The 20,814-nt window shown below is 49.2% G+C and overlaps 6 protein-coding genes across 6 annotated transcripts; 4 read left to right on the forward strand and 2 right to left on the reverse strand.

Moving 5' to 3' along the window:
• Positions 1-1,630: 1,630 nt before the first annotated feature.
• EV420DRAFT_1769790 (kinase-like protein) lies at positions 1,631-3,048 on the reverse strand (the record flags this gene model as incomplete). The annotated part of the gene is made up of 4 exons (XM_060481044.1): positions 1,631-2,706; positions 2,760-2,842; positions 2,909-2,980; positions 3,028-3,048. The coding sequence occupies 4 exons, from the start codon at positions 3,046-3,048 to the stop codon at positions 1,731-1,733; spliced, it is 1,152 nt and encodes a 383-aa protein (XP_060322832.1). The 3' UTR covers positions 1,631-1,730.
• A 251-nt stretch (positions 3,049-3,299) lies between these two features.
• On the forward strand, positions 3,300-3,539 carry EV420DRAFT_1237446 (uncharacterized protein; the record flags this gene model as incomplete). Its single annotated transcript, XM_060466601.1, has 1 exon — positions 3,300-3,539. A coding segment is annotated over one exon (240 nt), but the record flags the coding sequence as incomplete, so codon positions are not given.
• A 2,058-nt stretch (positions 3,540-5,597) lies between these two features.
• EV420DRAFT_1486809 (uncharacterized protein) lies at positions 5,598-6,376 on the forward strand (the record flags this gene model as incomplete). Its single annotated transcript, XM_060470442.1, has 4 exons — positions 5,598-5,660; positions 5,717-5,764; positions 6,073-6,249; positions 6,329-6,376. 4 exons carry the CDS (start codon positions 5,598-5,600, stop codon positions 6,374-6,376), a joined length of 336 nt encoding a protein of 111 aa, XP_060322834.1.
• A 3,151-nt stretch (positions 6,377-9,527) lies between these two features.
• Positions 9,528-10,599, forward strand: EV420DRAFT_151849 (uncharacterized protein). Its single transcript, XM_060472069.1, has 2 exons — positions 9,528-10,128; positions 10,185-10,599. Exons 1-2 carry the CDS (start codon positions 9,675-9,677, stop codon positions 10,460-10,462), a joined length of 732 nt encoding a protein of 243 aa, XP_060322835.1. The 5' UTR covers positions 9,528-9,674; the 3' UTR covers positions 10,463-10,599.
• A 1,742-nt stretch (positions 10,600-12,341) lies between these two features.
• Positions 12,342-15,468, forward strand: EV420DRAFT_1316688 (uncharacterized protein). The gene is made up of 7 exons (XM_060468695.1): positions 12,342-12,780; positions 12,838-13,031; positions 13,084-13,260; positions 13,318-13,903; positions 13,952-14,325; positions 14,380-14,975; positions 15,189-15,468. Exons 1-7 carry the CDS (start codon positions 12,374-12,376, stop codon positions 15,393-15,395), a joined length of 2,541 nt encoding a protein of 846 aa, XP_060322836.1. The 5' UTR covers positions 12,342-12,373; the 3' UTR covers positions 15,396-15,468.
• Positions 15,469-16,685: 1,217 nt separating this feature from the next.
• EV420DRAFT_1666538 (fungal fucose-specific lectin-domain-containing protein) lies at positions 16,686-19,231 on the reverse strand (the record flags this gene model as incomplete). Its single annotated transcript, XM_060478986.1, has 10 exons — positions 16,686-17,155; positions 17,223-17,426; positions 17,480-17,663; positions 17,724-17,831; positions 17,884-17,970; positions 18,023-18,207; positions 18,267-18,333; positions 18,390-18,710; positions 18,763-19,043; positions 19,102-19,231. The coding sequence occupies 10 exons, from the start codon at positions 19,229-19,231 to the stop codon at positions 16,836-16,838; spliced, it is 1,887 nt and encodes a 628-aa protein (XP_060322837.1). The 3' UTR covers positions 16,686-16,835.
• Positions 19,232-20,814: the final 1,583 nt, after the last annotated feature.

Raw genomic sequence — 20,814 nt, forward strand, 5'->3', positions numbered from 1 at the left:
GAGAGGGCAGTTGAAGGGGGACACGACGCGACCATGGTGGCACTTGTGGAAGGAGGGGTTGACCTGCAGCATGAAAATGCATTATGTCTGTCGGCGCATGCAGGGCAGCTCAACATGGTGACATTTTTGCTGTCGCAAGATGATGTGGACGTGAATCAGGTCAACAAGGCCATGTACCTTCATGATTGGGACAAGTCTCTCGATCACCCCATCAATGGAGTCGGAGTTGGGGGATCTCGTCTTACTTCCTGCACACCTCTCATCGCTGCAGCATCCATTGGTCACGAAGAAATCGTCAAAGCACTTCTTAAGTCCAAAAACATGAAATCATTAAACACACAGTCTCCCTCTGGACCCACAGCGCTATCAGAAGCGGTGTCGGGCGGTCACGTCGGAGTGGTTAGGCTCTTGTTATCGCAACCTGGTATCAACACCTCCATCCAATTCCAAGGCAAGACTCTCCTTATGCTTGCTGCAAGGTATGCCCGACGTGACATTGCGGCGTTACTCTTGGAGTCAGGAATTGATCCCGATATTCCAGGGGATAGTGGAAGGACACCTTTGCATGTGGCTGCCAGATGGGCTCGGCCTCATGTCTTTAGAATGCTCTTGGAGTCACGCCGGGTGGATATAAATAGGACCGATGACCACGGAAGGACCGCTCTTTCTGTTGCTGCTTATTGGGGTAGAATAAACTGCGTCAAAGCATTACTCGATCAGCCAGGTCTTGATTTCACAATAAAGGACCACGATGGCAAAAGTGCATATGAGAGAGCAGTTGAAGGGGGACGCGACGCGAACGTGGTGGTACTGCTTGCGGAACATGGAATGAAGGGCTCAGGGACGCAATGAGTGTCGTGCCCTGTATATTCCGCTCTGTTCATATATATATCTACATACATACGCAGTGCAAACTTATCATTCATACAAGCCATGCGACTTGCACCAAACATGACTAATTCCTTTGCCACCAAGTTGTCATGACCCTTCAACTTAAACCGTGCTTGGGTTCTAGTCCGCATCGCCATTCAGATAAACAAACTACAGTGAAAAGAATTGAACTAACATTGAGCCATGTTCAGATAGTTGCATTTACCATTATTGCATCCATCCGTAGTTCTTGCCGCGTTACAAGAGTCATTGCTCTCCAATCCACTAGCATTTGTGTAGAGTCAATTGAAAAACGCTTCGTGAAAGACCTGGTCCATATGAAGCTGCACTTGCAAGCGAGTTCTCCAGAGCGTACATCATGCCAGTGATGTCAGGTGCTGACTGTACAGAACTATCCAGCAATATTCAAAGGAGTCTAGGCGGTTCATGTCAAATCTACGTCGGGAAGAGCTGGTTTAAAGGTCTTGATTAATCCAAAAAGAAAGGAGATTTACGGTGGTGGGATAGCGAAAATTGCATCTTAAGAGTTGATATCACAGCGAAGAGCGGCCCCAAGGAAGGGAGACGCGAGGCCCTTAGGATATACTAAGGCATTCCAGACAGTAGCAGTAGATCTTCGATGGGTTCCGTGCCCATCTCACATTCCAGCTCTGTATCATGCAAACGATCAGCTCTTGGCAATGGGAAGAGAGAAAGCGAAGTACGGTTATCAGTGATGTTAAGCAGAGCAAACGATCGTGGTACATCCATAAGTACAGCGATTCTGTTCCACGACGTGTTTGGCTCAAACTGACGTGAACTGTGCAGCCTGTGCTATAGTCAGTCATCGAACACCTATCTCAACAGGACCATCGATACGTGATATCCAACCTCAACCTCTCAAAATATCCTTTCGGATGATCAAGCCACGATCTTTCAAAGTCATATTCTAGACAACGCAGATACTCTGCTTCGTACCACTGATAATTACCAGCAACAAAAGGCGCAAAAAACACCCACGATTTTGGCAAACGGCGCTCTTTGATGGCCGCCCTCGCAAACAAAACCATGTTCGCATACTCAAACCATGGAGGGAACGCGCCGTCCATGCCCCAGTCGACTAACCAAACATCGCCCCTCTTATCCACAATGATATTGCGCATATTAAGATCCATATAGCATAGGACAAGAGGATGAGAAATGTCGAACATGGGATACAGATGTGGTTTGAAACTCCTGTAGTTCATATGCAGATCTACGAGGAGGGAGTAGCGGAGGTGGTCGAACCAGTCCGCCATGGCACTGTACGATTCGAAAGGTCCAGTCCCGGTTTCGGAGAAATAGTATCCGCTGCAAGCCAAAGCTTTACCAGTGGAATCGAATGGGCCTGGGACGTTCGGTCGGGGAACGGGAATCTGGTGCAGTTCCCGGATGGATTTCCGCAACTTCCATATAGTCCACAAGCGATTCCACCAGCTCATCTGTGGCCATGCCGTTTCCAGCTCATTGCCGTCGATGAAGTCCATCACGAGCCATATCGAGTAACGACCGGACAATGATTCTTTCTTGTGCATGGGAAGAACGCGTCGGACCCTTGGAATGTGGATGGACGTCGAGCGGGAAGCGATGTATGTCATCAAGTATGGTTCGTGAAGATTGCATTTCTTCGCGACGGCGTCTGGGGCGATTTTCCATGCGGTGACGGGCATCCAGCTGATGCCTGGGTTGTGTGTGATCCCCACCGCGTCGTTGCGGCTTACTGCTGCATCGATAAGCGCTTTGACTTGGTTGTCGGTCAATAAATCGATGGATGAGGAGTGCTTGTCCGGTCGGCGGCTAAGAAAAAAATCAGTTGAAGTTGCACGACGAGGAATCGCGAAACAAGTCACATGATGCCATAGATAGCCCCATAATATCCTTTTCGCTGTTTCCTGAAGTGTGGAAGCTCAGAAATCGGGATATTAGGATGAGCCTAAGCGATGAGCAAAACAAGGAACAAAAACGATGGTGGCGGTCATTGGTCAGGTTTGCATCCTACTATGTTATCGAGCAGGAGGACTTCTTCTTCGCACTGCCTGACATAGTGCACAGAACCATACGACGCCAATGGCTTCGAGCTGATTAGCAACTACCGTAACACACGGCCCAAAAACTCACCTCAGAGTACCGTCCATTCATGAGAACCTTGGTCCACTCGTCGGAGACAGCGCCAAACACCGCGCGCGCGGCTTGTTCGTCAGAGAAGCCAATAATAGAGAAGAGATGTAGAGGATATCATTACTAGACGATCCAGGAAACGCCGGGGGTGGAAGATTCGATCTGGATGGAAGTGGTGGACCATGGCTGAGAAACGAGCCGGACCGAATCCGGCCCGTGAGTTCGAACTCTCTTTTCCTCTCCCACACACACCTCCCGAACATCCCTATTTGCGGGCCTCCTCGGCATATTCAGCCTTGGTACAGCTCTACGCGAGATCAGATCAGCTGGACACGACGTACGCACGATTCCGACGCTTCGGAAACGTATCCCCCATGTGCATCAGTGGATGCGATGCACTGGAAACCGTCCACCACGTCTTCGTCTCGTGCCCTGTGTATCGCTCCTTCCGCCAACATGCCACACAAACACTGATTACCGAGACATCCCGTATCCTGGACTCTGCAGAAGTACCCTTGCTCATTTGCAGGTCCTTTCTTCAGGTGGTCCGATGTCTCTTTGAAGATGGCCCCGTTTGGCCCCAATCTCTATCTCGCTTCTACCTTGGCCTAACGCCACCCTTGCCCGCACTTACTGGTTTGCCGGGCACAGCTGGGTGGCGACTATTTTGGGGTGGTCAAAATAGAATCAAAATCCGAGATCCCGATTTTGGGCGAGGCAAAATCGTTCGATATTTCCTTATTAGGGAATTCCCCGGATTTTGACTGGGGCAAAATCCGACATTTTGCACTTTGATTCTATTTTGACTCGCCCAAAATAGTCGCCGCCCAGCTGTGGGGAGCGAAGACAAGTCGTCTGTTGGTACGCATCGCTCACACGTGGCACACGTCATGCATTCGTCTGGCTGGCAGGATTTGGGCGGAATATAAGCGAAGGGTACGTCCGGCTCCATCGAAAAAGAATAATAACGCCGTAGCCATTGATTTACCATCCTTTTTATCTCCTATCTTATCGTCCTGACCGTTTCCCTTCATACGTGTACCTTTACTTACAATGAGCTACCGAGGTAGATTAGTTTGCGCTTATTTACCTGAGCTGTATCAGCAGAGGTGGCCAATAAATCCAGTTTTCCAGTTTTCTCCCATCATCGAGGACTCTGCATCGACTCGGCAGGCGCGCGCATGAAGCCCCTCAAAATTGTTAACATTCCTGGCACGTTTGCTTAGACTAGAGAAAGTTTTCCAGGCATGAAGACACGCGTGCAAGCCGTCTTCCCTCGTCAACAATTGCCTGATGCGGAGATTCCTCACTTTGCGCCTCCTGGAATAGCGGCTTCCCAGCTTGAACGGTACTCGGACGACATGTCAATGCAGCGGATATGGGCTGGGAAGAAGGTTTTAATCGTCATGAGCGACTTCAGGGTACTATGTCCGCCGTCGTCACCTCGTTGGGCTTGCACTGACGTAACTTGCATATGCAGATCGCGATAGTCATTGGCTGAGAGGAAAACTGTTAAGACGCGCGGTCTTCAGCGACGCGAGCACCAACTTCAAGGAAAACTTGTTCATTGGCAATGTTGGTGGAGCCCTCAGTACTATTTGCTCGCACCCAAGTCTATTGCCGCCTCATCTTCCTTCTCCGCTTCCGCCCTGGTCTCTAGTCATCCTTCACCTACGATGCCTAGAACACCGATGCAGAAAATAGCGGCTATCGTGTCACCGAGAACGCGAACTTCCTTCTGGATTCCTTTCTAAGTGGTAGTAGCTGAGACGCACGACTTCGAGACCACGATCACGCTGCATCCCCAGAGCAGGAGTATTTCGACAACCTGCTCTGGTCGCTAATCACTTTAAATCGGCATCGTATGGCGCATACGGGAAGGGCATAACGCTGACGTATAGACCCGGGTCTTTTCTTCCCTACTACAGTGTGCGTATCGGGAAGTCGCATTAGAGCTAGAGTGCAATGCCGTCCCTTCGTCAACGGGACCTTTTCCTCTACATATCAGTGACAAACATACTGACATTGATCACATCCCCAGTCCGAGGTCGATTTCAATACCGGTGATGAGATGGCGGACTACATCTGTCTTGACCCTTCCTACAAAGTAACTCTCGTTCCTTCTTGATATCACGTCCTAGAGAGGAAGGGACATTATTGTCCTCATCTACTGTATTTGCTGCATTCCGGCAAGGCTTCACCATTTGTAGCTATTGTGGATGTCGCTGAATGGCACCGGTAGCATGAGTCGGCGTTTGCCGTGCCATTGGTCGAGACTCCATTTTACATCCCTCTAACGTACCCACTAAGAACCACCCGACCGGAAGCCACCATTCAATGCGATCGTGTCATCCTCTATACCCGCTGATTCCATCCCGGCAGACCTCAGTAATGTAACGCAAGACGGGCACCACAATCTCCGAGCTTAGCCTGGGCTAAACAAAAGGTCGACTCGTAGACAACACCCCACCGTATCACCCCAGAACTCGGATCCCACCGGTAGTCCCACCGTCCTGCTTTGCACGCCTCAACACGCTTCAACTTGTGGTTCGCGCAGATGACCTGTCACGATGACGATTTGGAGGAGTGAACTGGGGGAGAGGAACAAGATTCGGCATCGTGCTACGACTCTAGTATGTTTACGATCTTCATTCTGTGGACCTCGTACTGATATCACTTTTCTCTGTAGTTCATACCGGTCAATATCAAGAAGCATGAGTCCTTCCTTTCACGTATCGTAGGTGGTGATCCCTCACCAGCACCACAAGAACATCGAAATCATCCCGTCGACTCTTCATTCTTCGCTCCCTCCATTTCCTTAGCCGCCGGCTGCTGCCAAGAACTTTTTTTGCTAACGGAAAAATGTTCAGCTCTATATGTGAAATCTAGTGTGCTGAAGAACGACGATTTCAACCGTGTCGAGAACATCACTTAGTGCGGAATGAACCCCACAGGAAATGCAACCATGGCTTACCGCTAATGACCTGGCTCCATGTTAGTCCGATCGATTACCTCTTAGTTACATACTGACCTTTTGCCAGATAGATCTCTCGACCTCACGATAATCTTTTTACTCCCTTGGCGCTTTCGGTAGTCCTCATTGGCATCGATACCATCGGCGCCGGTGCTGTGTACTCCGGCTCATGCACCAATCACTCCTGCTGGTCCCATCACACGTACATCGATTCATGCAAATGGGGAGGTGACGTGCGCGGTGCGAAGGTAGGCCCTTATTAATTACGACCCCAGGCCGTCTTTTTAATGGGATTTTGTAGCACTATCGATGATCTCGCAATGTCAGGTTGAGCACCCAAAGACACGAGGGGCCTCAGAGTCATACACCCGGTGATTTCATGAAGGTGGAAATAAATCTTCTTTGGCAATAACGCATATGTATTCATCGAACCTTCCACAAGTATCAGTTTCTCTGCGTGTATCATTATCACGGTCTGATGCCGTCGTCACTGAGATCGAGAGACTTGAACTGTCGGGGTATTTTAGTGTTCGATAGTAAATTCAATACGCGATTTATCTCCATTACCAGCCTGCGTAGATGTGAGAAATTTAAGTTATCAGTACAATGGTGTCATCTTCTCGGAAAGAGAGCCATGGAAGGGAAGGGACAATCAGCTTGGAGGGCGAAATTCGCACCAATCGGAGTCGGGAGCGGGATCAAAACTTCTCTTTTCGTCTTCCCACCACCATTCGAGGATGCGTATCGATTCGCGTATATACCAAACCTCGATTGACCCACCAGCATTCATTGTCTGCTTCGTAAAGACTTTTCTCGACCAAAGATGCGCGCCCAAGCAAAAGGTCTTCGCTCATCATGTTTTGCTTCGATTTCTTGGCATGACGATTCCTCAATTTTGCACCCCCAACATTGGAGGCTCCTTATTTGAATGATGATCCGACTTGGTTCGTATAGACGACGCGTTAACGTGTCAATTTTGAGCAGAGGATGGCCTCGTAGGAAGCAAGGCACAGAATTTGGCATTTTACAAGTGGAGTGAAGGACGGGAGGGAAAGGGTGGTCGTAGAGAAGGGAGGTCAGTGAAGAGGGACGACCATGCTACGGGTAATCGGCGTCCTGAGGGTCATGTATGGTTCATCTGGGAGACCGTCCTTAGCTGTACGACTCTTTGGTATGTCCGTCATTCTTATCTCGCTGGAATCTTATTATTTAACATTGCATCTAGCTATACACGATGGTGATCTGGTGTCCGAGGCAGCCTGCTTATCTTCATCAAGAGAAAGGCCGTCGCGTTCACTGACGGTTTGTTTTTGACGTACTCTCGTCTATTGATGTGGGCCGGGGTCCATCACCAGCACTGTGAGAGATATCTTTGCGCGCCTGCCCTCCGCTCCTTCGACCTACATCGCAGAAACGTTTGAAGACGACCTCTACGCATTCCCCATACATGACACACCCCTTCTTAATCCCCCAACACCGTTCTTCATATTCGCCTAAGAAACACTTTTCTCAACTCACGCATGCGCACAGAAGCCTCTCCCTCGCTGCGGGCTTGTTCGATTTCTTGGTGCCGAGATTCCTCAATTTCACCCGCGCCTCCTCAATTTGAACGGCGATGGTCTTGGTGCAAGCTTCTCGCAGCAGTTCTACATGTGAACTACCCTTTCTGTTTCTTTCACAACATCGACGCCATAAATCTTAGTCCGAGTATCATGATTCAGAGCCTGGACGACAGTAACATGGGTGAAGCTAAGCGGAGGGAGGAGAACCTGTTTTGGGATGGTTGGTCCTTTTTACCCTCTGTTCAGCTTTCAGGTGTGCTCACTCCCGCTATAGTCCAATTGGCCAACCGAAGCAGTTTGACTCTCACACCCTCAAGCACGTTCTTCACAGAAGGTGAACATGGTAACCTGAGAGTCTCGTATGTCTGCTCCCGTGAGCGTTCACCGAGTACTACTTGGATGTCCTTGAGCATATTCAATTCGACTCGAAGTGGCATACGAACGAAGGGCGCAAATGGGAGGGAAGGATGTTCTTAATGTGAGAATAACAGCTTCATCAGTCTTCCCCCTCATCGATCTTCTCCACAGTACCCTTTCAGCTAAACCATATATCGTCCAGCATCGTACTCTATTACCGTTAACGTCTCGATGAGGAAGAGACTGCTCATCTCAATATGTGAAGTTAGAGGCTCTGGTGACGAGCAAGTCGTCTGAAGCCTGTCGATGGATGGCGGACTGATTCGAGGGTATGTCGATGTTAGCTTCCTTCACCCTTCCTTGTTGACATCTTCAAATCCAAAGCTCATTGCTGACTTATCCAAGTCTCTGTATTTTGTGTCGTATGGCTTTTTTGTGACCAAAGAAGTTCCAATAAAACACGCCGGTGATACTACGGGAAGGCGAGATTTTGTGGCGCTCTAAGAGTAGAATCTCGAGGCATTATACTCCGACTCGGGCACACGCACACACACACAAAGCCTTTCTCAATCGAAAGCATTCCTTACGTGCTCGCCTAGTGAGTCCGACAACACGCTTGCTCAAAGAAGTCTCCTTGGAACAAATTTTTGGGCTACTTCCTCTACGCATGCCATGGCCTTTCAACTTGAACGACGCATGAACGAGAGGTCGGTGTGTCACTTCTGGGCCAGGGAACAGGGGAGGAGGCAGGCACAAAGGGCCGACCGGAGTGTGCATATCATGAATAGTTTCTTGGCTTTGCGACTCTTGGGTATGTCCTCCATACACGGCGCGCGCTGAATTCGTATTGACGTCGCTTTCATCCGTAGCTTGGAATGGTCGATCAGCACAAGCTGCCGATAGAGGTCGTCAAGAAGTACAACCAGCGTGACACGACCAGCGGCTCCGCGGAGAAATTGCTCACTGGCGATCCCAGTAGCATGAATCGCGCCCTCAAGGCCTCGGCCTCAGTCATGGTCTCTTCCGTCTTCCTTGATCTGCGCCGCCGAAATGTACGACTTCATCATCAAATAGCATCATAATCCCCATCACATCATTGTGCACCTCGAACCCGTCCTGCCTTACAAACATCAGGGTTACTTACCCGGTATCTTCACGATGTCGTCGGCGACTACTACAACGTACTAGAGAACGTCAGCAGCTGCAGGGTGGAAGCCACAACCCATTAAACCCCTTCTCTACTTCGTGAATCGTCCTTGAAATCCCCGCCGTTATTATTCTTTTTGTGATGTTTCTCTCCCCTGGATTACCTTTTCGCTCATCATCCTCGTATTTCGGCTGGTCGGAGAGCGCATTGAGTGAATGATGCCATCACTGTAACTGCCGCTTAAGTGTCTGGACCCAGAGGATCGTCTCAGACGTCTGTTGAGAAACCGAGGGAGCCTGGGATGATGATTCATGGGCACGAGAATAGCGAGAAGCGTCTGTAGACGTGTTTCTGGGTGTTTCTGGAGTGGTGAGGAATACGATGTCACTGTTTTACGAAGGAGCGTTGCATTCTGTTCAAAATCGCGTAACGCACGTACATAGTCTAAAGCGAAGATTTATTTGCATGTAGGACAAGTGAAGAGAATAATACGTGTACAAAAGCAAGCGCACAGAATAAACTTGAACGGGATAGCAAACAGGTAGCACACCTAGAACGCGGTCGAGAGAAAACAGTGCCGCAGGAGCCCGATAGCTATTCCCCTAGGATGCAGGAAACGGGGGAGAAACACTCTGGATGGACGTGGTGGATGGTGGCTGGGAAAACCAAAGACCGAACCCGGGTAAAATCGAACTCTTCTTCCGGCTCCTCCATCGTCGAGGACTCCGCACTTATTCTGGCATGCGCCAACCGCCAGGATTCCCGGTATGTTCACCCAACGAAACCTTTCCTCATCCGAAGACGTGGGCGCTTACAGAAGGCCCCCTTCCCTCGTCAACATTTTGCAGATACTCCTTGCTTAATCTATTCAAGGGTAGCGCTCCTCAACTTGAATGGGACTAGGATGAGATGTCAACGCGACGGTTTGGGGCGGAGAGTGATGTGGAGATGGGTTGGGAGGAAGGCCACGGCCCACGGGTGGGAAGACTTGGAGAGGGACGTTTTGGTGACTGGAGCGTCGTGTCGCCATCATCCAACGTGTTATGAGCAACCACTCCAGGGCATGTCCGCTGTCGTCACCTCATTGGGCTTGCACTGACGCGGCTTTCATATGCAGAACTTGATAATCATTGGCCGAGAGGAAGACTGTCAAGACGCATGGCCTTCAGCAACGCGAGCACCGACTCCAAGGAGAGCCTGTTCATTGGCAATGTCGGTGGAGCCCTCAGCACCATTCCCTTGCACCAAAGTCTGCTGTCGCTTCGTCTTCCTTCTCTGCTTCCTCCCTGGTCCAGTTATCCTTCACCTACGATACCTAGAACACCCAGGCCAATGCAGAAAATATCGACTACCGTGTCACCGAAAACGCGAACTTCCTTCTGCATTAGTTTATAAGCAGTGGTAGTTGAGATGCATGGCTTCAAGATCACGATAACGCTTCATCGATCATCCCTGGAGCAGGAGTATCTCGACAACCTGTTCTGTTCGCCAACCACATCAAATCTGCATGACTTGAACGACTTTCGCACGTCTGATGCACGCGTCACCGTGAGTTTTGAGGGAGGAAGTGGAGGCCTAGGAGGAACAGGATTTGGCATCATGCCATGACTTCTACGTGGATAGATCACATAGCAGCGCTTCTCTGGAAGTCAGCCAACGAGAACGCTGATGGACCAGCGGCGATGTTTCGGCGCATTCGTATTCCTCTTACTCTTTAGCTTCGCGGACGAAGCCAAGAAACACCACTGCGTAGCTGTCGGCTCCATCATCAGCACTTCTCCTGGCTTTACGATGAGCACATTTTTGCTGCATGAACTGGGGACTTTTGGGCGAATTTATTCTACCGGAAATCTAGTACTGTTAAGGCTTTAGAGCTTTAGACGGTCCTTTCAAGATCGATCGTATGCGCGCTTGCCGAGTAGAAGAAGCAAGAAGAAAGCAATCAACTTTGAAGACGGGGAGAACGTGAAACATACATGAATGTATGTCCGTCCCTTGTTTTTTCCATATCTTAGGCTAATATTATTCAGACCGACTCAGTAGCTTCATCTGTTACCGACCGCATGAACATCGCTAAAATCCGATAAATCAAATCTAATAATGCCGCTGTCGAATTTGCCCTCGTAGAAACATGCATCATCCAGGAAACCAGATCATATCTTGAATCTTAGGGCGTCGTCCTATCATCTCTGGGCCTCGTTCAGAAGCAACTGGCCTCGTCGCTTATGGAACAAGCGAGGATTAGATATAACGGCTATTCGAGCCTCGGGGCCGCTCGCTCGCTCGCTTTTTCTTACCTCCTCAGCTGCGGGTACGACGGCGGTGGTTGATTTCGACAGACCCAATGAAGTGAGCCAGGCATTTCGTATATCATCGCCTCAGTAATTCCATTGTTTACCTGGGGAAAGTCCCCCCCCTTGGGATGCCCTCAGATACCCCTACTAGGAGCCCATCGAAAACCAGTATGGGCGTATCGTTGTTAACGAAGGTTTAGTGCGGATCGGCACGGAAGCGGCGGTGTTGAAAGAACTGAAGAAGATTATTGCGTCTGGCGAAATCACTCTTTCCATCAGGTCTTTCCTCAAAAATTGGCGTCTTCCCAAGGAAGATGGCATGAACTGGCCCAAGGAAAATCTCACAGCTGGAGATATGGGTACTAGGCGATGATGCGATGATCACATCACATTCGAGGCGAGTTGACATGGGTTTCTCAGTCTCTGACACCCGACATCATGCCTCATGATTTCGAGAACTAACGACTACTACGTCGTCGCTGGGTTGGTCAGTCAATGCCTATTTTTGCGATGCAGCTCATGTTAGTTCGATTCTTATCTCCTGATTACTCGCTGACCTTTCGTCAGATAGCTCACAATATTGCCCTTTCCTTGCCTTTCGGTTCAGGCGTGTTGGCTAATCCTCACGGGGAATCCTAGAAGGGGTTCGTCGAATGTTTCGCTGTTCCCGTCGGGATGCCAAGCACGCTCGGAAGACTTCGTTCTCGAGGTCTGCACCAGAACCCATTCTCTTCCCTCAGATGATTAGGATTTTGTGACACTTTACTGATGTTCTTGAGACTTGCGATACGAACATTTTCACGATTTTTGAAGGATGGCCAAACACGTGAGAAGTCTTGTCTATTGAAGTGATATCACAAAGGTGAGAATCGAAGCCAGCAAGAGCTGTGTGTGATGATTCAAGGCCTGGCTGCAACAGCTTGCTGTATGTCAAGCACGTTGCATACCGCACCACTGTGTTGTGGATTGAAAGCAGCTTGACTGTGCTCCCTCTCTTCCTACGCTATCGACTATGGCAGATGCTCTGGGGATCGCTTCCTCCATCATCACCCTCGTCGAAATCTCTCATACTATTGTCGGATATCTCAAGGATGTCAAAGAGGCACCCAAAGAACGCGACAAGCTCTCCAAGGAGCTCTCGAATCTCGCGATTTATCTGGAAACGGTGAATAAGCTCACCCAGACAGCCGACGCAGATGATCCATGGCTTGTAACAGCGCAAAGGCTGTCCGGTCCTTTTATGCAACTTGACGTACTACTCAAGGATCTCAAGAAGAAGTTGGAGCCTGCATCAGATGGTATGGGAAAGGTGAAGCGGAGATTGCTGTGGAAGTTTACCAAGGAGAGCGTAGAAGATGTTCTGAAGAAGATTGAGAGGATCAAGTCCCTGGTGATTGTCGCCGTACAGCATGATCATGCGTGAGTGGTTTTTGTGCTCTAGCCAGTTGCCCAATGAATCCTAAGTGCGATATTCAGGGCTTTATCTCGCGCGATCAACAAATCCTTGGCGATCGTTGACACGAAGGTTGACGGCATTTCGGATAATACGAAACGTATCGAGCGCGATGTCAGTTTTGTAGGCAGAAACATCATCAGGTTCAGTAACCAAGTGACGCAAATAGATGGCGAGATATCACATGTCCGAAATCAGATAGAGAAGAACCAAGATGGTGCGCACCTTTGGCCTCTGCCTCTACGGACCGGTCACTGATGGTTAAACAGATAAAAGACTTATGCGTGTAATCGCTTGGCTCACTGACTTGAATTTCAAGTCCGTACAAGCCGAGAAGCTGAGTCTGCGGGCGGGGGATACGGGGCGCTGGTTTCTTGAGTCCGAACAGTTCCGAAAGTGGGTAGACGGTTCGGTGAGATCGTCATGCCTTTGGTGTCCCGGAAATCGTGAGTCTTTTCACCAAATGTCTTCACTGTTTTCTCAATCCTGATATATCTCTTCAGCGGGCGTTGGAAAAACCATCCTGTCCTCGATCGTCATCGATTATCTGCAGTCGCTGGACTATGAGGAAAAGACGCTCATCCTGGGTATCTTCTGTGATTACCAATCTGTGGCCACACAAACCATAGCCAACCTTTTTTGTAGCCTCTTGAAACAGCTGGTTCAAGACCACGGCCTCACTTCCTCGATCACATCACTCTACAATGAGTTCTATCGTAAACAAACACGTCCTTCCATTGATATCCTTACCAAAATCCTTTCACAAGAGCTGGAATCGTTCCATCGTGTTTACATCGTTCTTGATGCGCTGGATGAGTTTTCTGACAACAACGGAGGGCGAAAAGAGCTGATTGATATGATCAAGTCGTTAGGCGCCAATATACATCTCTTTGTGACGTCGAGAGACATCACCACGATAGGAACGTTGTTTGAGGAAGATACTAGGTTGGATATTCGAGCTTCCGATGATGATATCAGAGCGTGTATCGCCACCAAGCTCTCTTGTGGCCGTCTTGCTGGCCTAATCAAGGGAAGAGACGATTTGCATCAGGCAATACTTGATGGAGTGACAGAGAAGGCTGCCGGCATGTGCGTTGCTCATGCAGTTGCACTTATCGTATGACCGACACTCCGTAGGTTCCTTCTAGCAGGCCTGCATATCGATTTACTCTCCCAGTCGACAACCTCAAAAATACTTCGAGTCGCACTCAGAAAACTGCCAGACAATATGGCAGGTGCATATGACAAGACATTGGAGAGAGTTAATAGTCAAGGCGAGCATGATAGAGACCTTGCATATCGTATATTTGGCTGGATAGCCTTTGCTGCACGCCCTTTGACTGTGTTGGAACTACGGTACGCATTGGCTGTGGAACTGGGAACAACGACCCTAGACCCCGACAATCTCTGTAATGAAGACGTTTTGGAGAGCATCTGCGCCGGACTTGTTATCATGGACCAGCCAAATTGGATATTCCGTTACTATGATATCAGCATAGTGAGGTTTGTGCGTAAGTGTAAATGATCCCATCTTTCCTACATAGGCTGACGATGAATTTTGTTAGATTATACGACTCAAGAGTATTTTATGTCTCGGCAAGATGATTTATTTCCTGGCTTCGAGAGTATCATCGCACGCACCTGCCTGACCTACATGACGTTCAACGACTTCGACATACCCCGGACCTGCATCCCAAAAAAGACGTATACTACATCCTTTTTTGGTTCTCCACTTGCTCTCCTTCTTCGGAACATTGAAAAACATATGTTCCTTAACTACTCATGCAGTTACTGGGGATACCATGCCAGCGGACTAGTGCAATATTCGATAGAACGTGAAATCATTACATTCCTCGGCGTAGCACGTCACAGAAAAGTTGCAGACACTCTTAGAACAAGACACATACACTGGTCCCCTTCCCCTGTAGTGCCACCCTCTCCACTTCAATTGGCTGTGCATCAGGGATTGCTGCACATCACGGAGGTTCTTCTGGACCGGGGAGCTGACCCTCGTGAAGAGCTACCGTTGATAGCGGCTGCAGAAGTAGGACATCTTAAGATTGTGAAGCTGCTCCTGTCGCGAGACGATGTTGATGTCAACCAGGCCGATCCAAAGACGTTCCATACACCCCTCATGGAAGCAGCGTGTAATGGTCATGAAGAGTGTTGTATTTCGGACTGTATCCTAGTACAATGCTTGTAAGACCTCTAGTCTCTGGGTTACAAACTCGTGAGGAGTTTGCCCATTTACTTCGCATATTTATACTAAACTACACCTATTCTAGTAATTTCTATACAATCATTCTCTTACCAATCTCTTACTCAGCATGCCGGAATGCCGGATTGCCAGAATTATCTCGCATTTTCCAACAAAGAGGTCATGAAGGCAATCTTGGCCTCAAAACACATGAACTCGTTGAATTCAGTAGATAAAGATGGCGATTCTGCACTGTTCCATGCCATTTACAAAAACCGAAGCAAAGTGGTCAGGATTTTGCTTACGACACCGAGTATCAATACTACTTTTCCCAATTCTTTCCGAAGAATGAGGAAACGACAGAGGGTTATTATCGGGGCGTAACTGTCTTGAGCAGTGCCAAACTGTCTGGACAGGGGCTATACTCGGGGCCAGCTGATGTAATATCTGTTGATTGGCGAACCTCACTGCTGTGGTAAGCCGGTATTTTGAGGGGGTCAAATACACTCTTGTATTTTAGTCCGTTTTTTGTTCGCAAATCCAACTAAGGAAATATTGTGCCAAAAACAGTACATATTTTAATCCACATTTGGGAGGCTGTATTTGCATCAGAAATACATGCTGAAATACCATCTGTATTTGGTCCATTGTGTGTTCCTTGATGAACTCCGCTAAAAATTTTCAAAGCTTCGATGTTGGATGGCTATCAAGACGTGCAACTATCACCTGTTTGGTAGAAACCCGATAAGTATGGGCTGTTCATGCATACGAGCGCCGCGTTAAGTACCGGCGATTGGCTGTATTATGGGCATACTTCAAGTCGAAGGAACCACAAGCGAATAACGGGATAGCAAACCAGACTCGGAATCAGAGAATGAGAGCTTTGTAGCCAATCCCTAAGACACGTTGGGGACGGCTTGCGTGTATCATTGCTAGGAGATCAAGAGTGCAAAATGAGAGTGAAAAGAAGATTGGATGGACCTGATGGCTGAGATAGAACCAGGGTTCGGACCGGTCCGAGCCCGGGTGAGATCAAACTCTCTTTCCCAACTCTTTCCGTCCCAGCGATGTCAGGCAGTTGAGTGCGCAAGTCACTGGTCTTGTTCGGGTGGGACATCACACGGTGAGTTTCCTCTACCTAGGTCCTCAGTAGAGTATGCAATAGAACGCATAGATCGATAATAGAGAATGTGATTTAAGATGTACATGTTGTGTCAAGGAATAGCTTTGAGAACAGCTGCCACGAACAACAAGATATTGTTGAGAGTACGAGCCATGACTGCAGGTACAGTCGTACGGACTCTTAATTAGTTACCGATACAGTCAATTTTCGCTTTTCTCACAGCCACACATCTTAGCGACCTACCGCCCGCTAAGATGTGAGTACATTACATTTATTCATTACCTTACCTTACTGACTCGTAGTAGATACATTCTGTTCTGTCCTTACAGGTATTGTACATCCATACTTAGCGACCTACCGCCCGCTAAGATATACATTCTATTCTGTCCTTACAGTCCGATCCTCCCCGTGCTCGTCTTGTCTCACTCGTTCGCCACCGTGTCCTCCCAGTTATCCCCGGTCCACTGCTCAACAGATATGTCATAAATCATTCGTGCGAAACGGGAACCAGATAGAACAGGCTTGTACCATGTTATACAATCGAAGAAAGAGAAGTTCTGAACATAATGTGATCTGGATAGCGAAGTAAAGCAGAATTTGGTGGTAAACAAATTCAGGACGCATCTGCTATTGCATCATAAACAATCAAACTTCACTGACAGAAACCAAAACATACCCACGCAGCAAATGTCGCCATCTTCTCAATGGACATTGCCGACAGTAGCTCCGCCCACCCAGAAGCCACTGTCGTTCACCATCTCCAGGACAGAATCATCGGCAGTTTGATAGTAAAGCCTCAGATTCTTCCCATTGCTCCACTGAGCAGCAGCGAACTGAGTACCAGGCTTGAGACCTCCAACAACTGTGTTTACAGGTCCCCAGGAACCAGTGTTCTTCGTTCCAACAATCTCGTTATCCAAGTTGCGCCAGTACACATGCAGTTCGGCGCCCCCATTACTCGTGCCATAGCCAATGGCGCTGATAGGAACGCATCCTGGAGCTTTCCCAAAGTCCAATTTACCTGTTATGATAGACCAAGAAAACCTGGTTTAGCGAGCAAACCAAAATCTATAATGCCGGCCACTGACCTGGGAACCATTCACCACTTTTGTCGTTTATGCAATGCTCTTTGATGGAAAGGTCATCGGTCTGATAGTAGACACGTAGCTGGAGACCATTCCACGAGTAGACCACCGCCGCGAGACTTGAGCCACTGAGAGCGACTGGAAGGGTCGCCCCCCTGAACCAATAGCCGTTGTTGCAGAATTCCTTGATGGCACCAGAACCCAATTCTGATCTCGGTAGATTAGATTGCAGCGAAACAATGTTCAGCAACCTTCCTTACCTTGACAGTACACGCGAATGTAGACACCTCCCCGGTCGTCGCCATACTGCATAGCTGCGATCGACGTATTGGTAGCTGCTTGGATCTTCATATTACCCAGCTCGCCGGGGAACCATTTTCCTTGATCAGCCGAGTAGCAGTACTCCTGAAGGACGTACTGTTCGTCGAGGTAGTAAACACGAATCTATTGATGCCACCATCAGCGGATTTGCGCACTTTGCATGCCAAATTGATATACACTGACCTCTTTTCCGTCATTGAAGTTGATAGCAGCCAACGGCGTAAACAACACGGCGTTGAAGAGGGGATCCTTGCTGGGCCCGCCACCCCACAATCCGTCCAGATGCTCGCTCTGAAGTATACCACCCGCCGGGCTGTTGGTAGAACACGTGAATGTGCCACACCTTCGGAGTAGTGACAGCGACGGAGCTCCAGGGAATAATATTCTGCAACCCATTGATCGTAATCGGGTAGTTCCACCAGCCGCTAGTCTTGCATTCAAGCGCAGTGGACCAGTACCACCAGTCGGTCTTGAAGTCCCACAGCCTCCGATTCTCGATCACCTTGCGCCTCTCGTCCTTGAAACGTAAAGAGCGTCGCTAGTGTCTGATGGGCATTCGCAGACTCCAGCGTGGGAGCAAAAGTCCATGCCTGGTAATTGGTCGGTGACGGTGCCTGCTTGGTCTGATACGCCTTGTAGATCTCGTCTGCAGAGGCTTGCACCGAATCTACACAGCGTGTCTTGTTGTCCTCGTTGACGGAATCGAGTGCGCGCTTGTCGCCATACAACGTCCATGACTGACCTCCTGGATTCTTGCTTCTATCCCAATCGCGTTGTCCTCGTCATGCATAAACTACAGGTAACATCATCGGAGTCGGTTCGAGGTTTGCAAAAGATGGTCCAACAAACCTTGGCACAGGCATCTGCTGTAATATCCGTACTCCTATGAAGGAGTCGGCGCGGGGTACGAAGGTGACCAGCAGAGAACGAATCCTCCAAGAAATGATCAGCGAACGCATTCATCGCGTACGCACCGTCCAAATCCCCGCTGATCGCCTTCTGAATAGCAGTCGCATGTCCAGCATTGTACGCGGTACGCGCGTCTGCTCCAAGTGGTCCCAGTTGATTTGCGCTAGCCCAAGGTATCCTGGTATGCCCACTCCGACCAAAAGTTATCAGTTCCAACTTCAAGCTCACGTCGGGAAGCTGAGCGTAGACGACAGAGGGATCCTGGTGGTCGCGAGAGCGTTGTTGACTGCATTCGACCTCCGCCTGCCAGTACCGCAAGAATGTCCATTGCTTCCTTCGGCAGACGAGGACCGCCATCAGCAAGGGTGTTGTACGCTCGCACGAAACGCGCAGATCGGTCCTGGTCGTCCTTGCCGTCGCTGATAGGGTCGTAGGTCCCATAAAAGTCCCCAGCAAGGCCATTGATCTGGCCGTAGGTCAGACTGAGCTGGTCTTTAAGCTGGAACTTGTAGTCGGAAGCGGCAACCTTCGTGCCATTCGCGAGGGTGAGAGTGATCGCGTCTCCAATGAAGCAGTGCTCTGCGTATTCAAAGCCTTGGACAGCGTGTCAACGATCATTCGGCCTAATCACTTGATGGAAGAAAGCGCCCACCAAGCTTGCCCTTCTTGGGTGCTTTGTTTCGATCCTTAACTGGGACTACGGTACGACCGAAGACAAGGTCCTTCGAGTCAATGGTCTCGGCAACAGCGCGAGCATCGGGTACAGAGGGGTCTGAAGACATGGTGATCGAGATAAGTGCTTGTTGAGTAGTAGATGCAAGTCTCGCAAGTGTGGAGGACCAGGCTGGTCAGGACGCGCTTTAAAACAGATGTGATTCAGTGGAAGGCAAGTGCCGAAATCAGTGGAGATAGGACAGCGGATATTTATGTATACTTACCTGAGCGATTCCTGTATTCTTGTCCCGTAACCAGAGTCATAAGGTTGGCTGGCAGGCTTGAGTAGTAAGGTATACCCCCTCGTGGTCAAAGTCAAAGTCACAGCTATGCAGACACCCGCCCGTGTGATGTCGTGAATCATTCATGTTAGGTTCTTCAGAATTGTCAGATGGGATACACCTTCGGAGTTGTGTTCAGGCCGGTGAAGTGAGAAAATAGTGCATGTCGATATACAAGCCACTGATCGATGATTGCACAAGTCCCGTGTATGCATGCACCGCTGGAGCCGCTACTGAAGGATGAGACCTAAAATGCCCACACATTTCATTGGAATTTCTGTTGGTAAAAATGAGTTCACAAAAACGAGTTGAAAGATGAGATAATTTCCGTACTCTTTTAGGTGAAGGAAGGGAACCTGGAAGCGGCCTGCTCCACGATCAGAATAAAGGAAACGACTTTTCAGCCAGACAAAAGAAGCTAGTTTCGGTACGCGAAAGCTAGATACCAGGACAAAACTTTCATTGAGTTTTCCACACCCCATTTTCGCCGCATACAAAGGCAACGAAAAGCCAGAATTAGCTTCGCACGTTGGTTGACATAGCCTAGTCTACCGCCGAGATCAGATGCTGGGGGTCGGGCATTTGATTCCTCCTGCATGGGGACGAATCAGCCTGTAAGCGTGAACCACCGCGAGAAGGAACATTCGTTGAAATGAGGAGATGACCAAAACAATTATCAGCAGGCCGGTCATTTACGTGGATGTCGGCGTAGGCAAAAAGCGGAGGCGACAGGCTGAATGGAGTGTGACGAGATTTGATGAAGCGTCTTCGAGAGCTCTAGAATCCCTAGAATCTAGTATATCAAGAAACGGGGACGCGTGACGGGCACAGAGGTCATGTGTTCGTCAACAATCTTCGGCATTATGAACTGCAGGTGAAGGCGGTATCGAGAGTTTAGTGGGATGAGGATCGTACAAAATTTAGTCTTAGAGCAGAGAGGAACGCTTGCGACACGATCGAGGAAGCTGAATGCAACACACCCCTCAGCACCCTCAGCCGTCCTCCCTCTAGAGTCCACGGCGACCCAAAGTCGCAGAAACATCACTCGCATTTCGTGGTTGCTGAATATAGCGCCTCCTTTTGTCCCCCCATCTCTGCATCTTCCTCTGAAACGATCACGTTGACACGTAATCCGAGTCCTGTTGAAGTTGAGAAGTCGTTCCGGAAAATTTGTGTACCGAGAATTTGGGCATAACATTGATGAATGTATTGTGTGTTGTGTCTTCAGGCAAGGAACGTTGGCCAGGAATACCAGCAATTGAGTCGATACAGAGTCCTCGACATTGAATTGAGCGTCGATAGGGCTGGCAAAGGCTCCTTCGCCCGGCCGTAGAGTGAGAGTCCGTTCGATAGGGACTGAACTGATAAAG

This window comes from Desarmillaria tabescens (assembly GCF_030435595.1).
Source record: "Desarmillaria tabescens strain CCBAS 213 chromosome Unknown EV420scaffold_101, whole genome shotgun sequence".
Classification (NCBI taxonomy): Eukaryota; Fungi; Basidiomycota; class Agaricomycetes; order Agaricales; family Physalacriaceae; genus Desarmillaria; species Desarmillaria tabescens.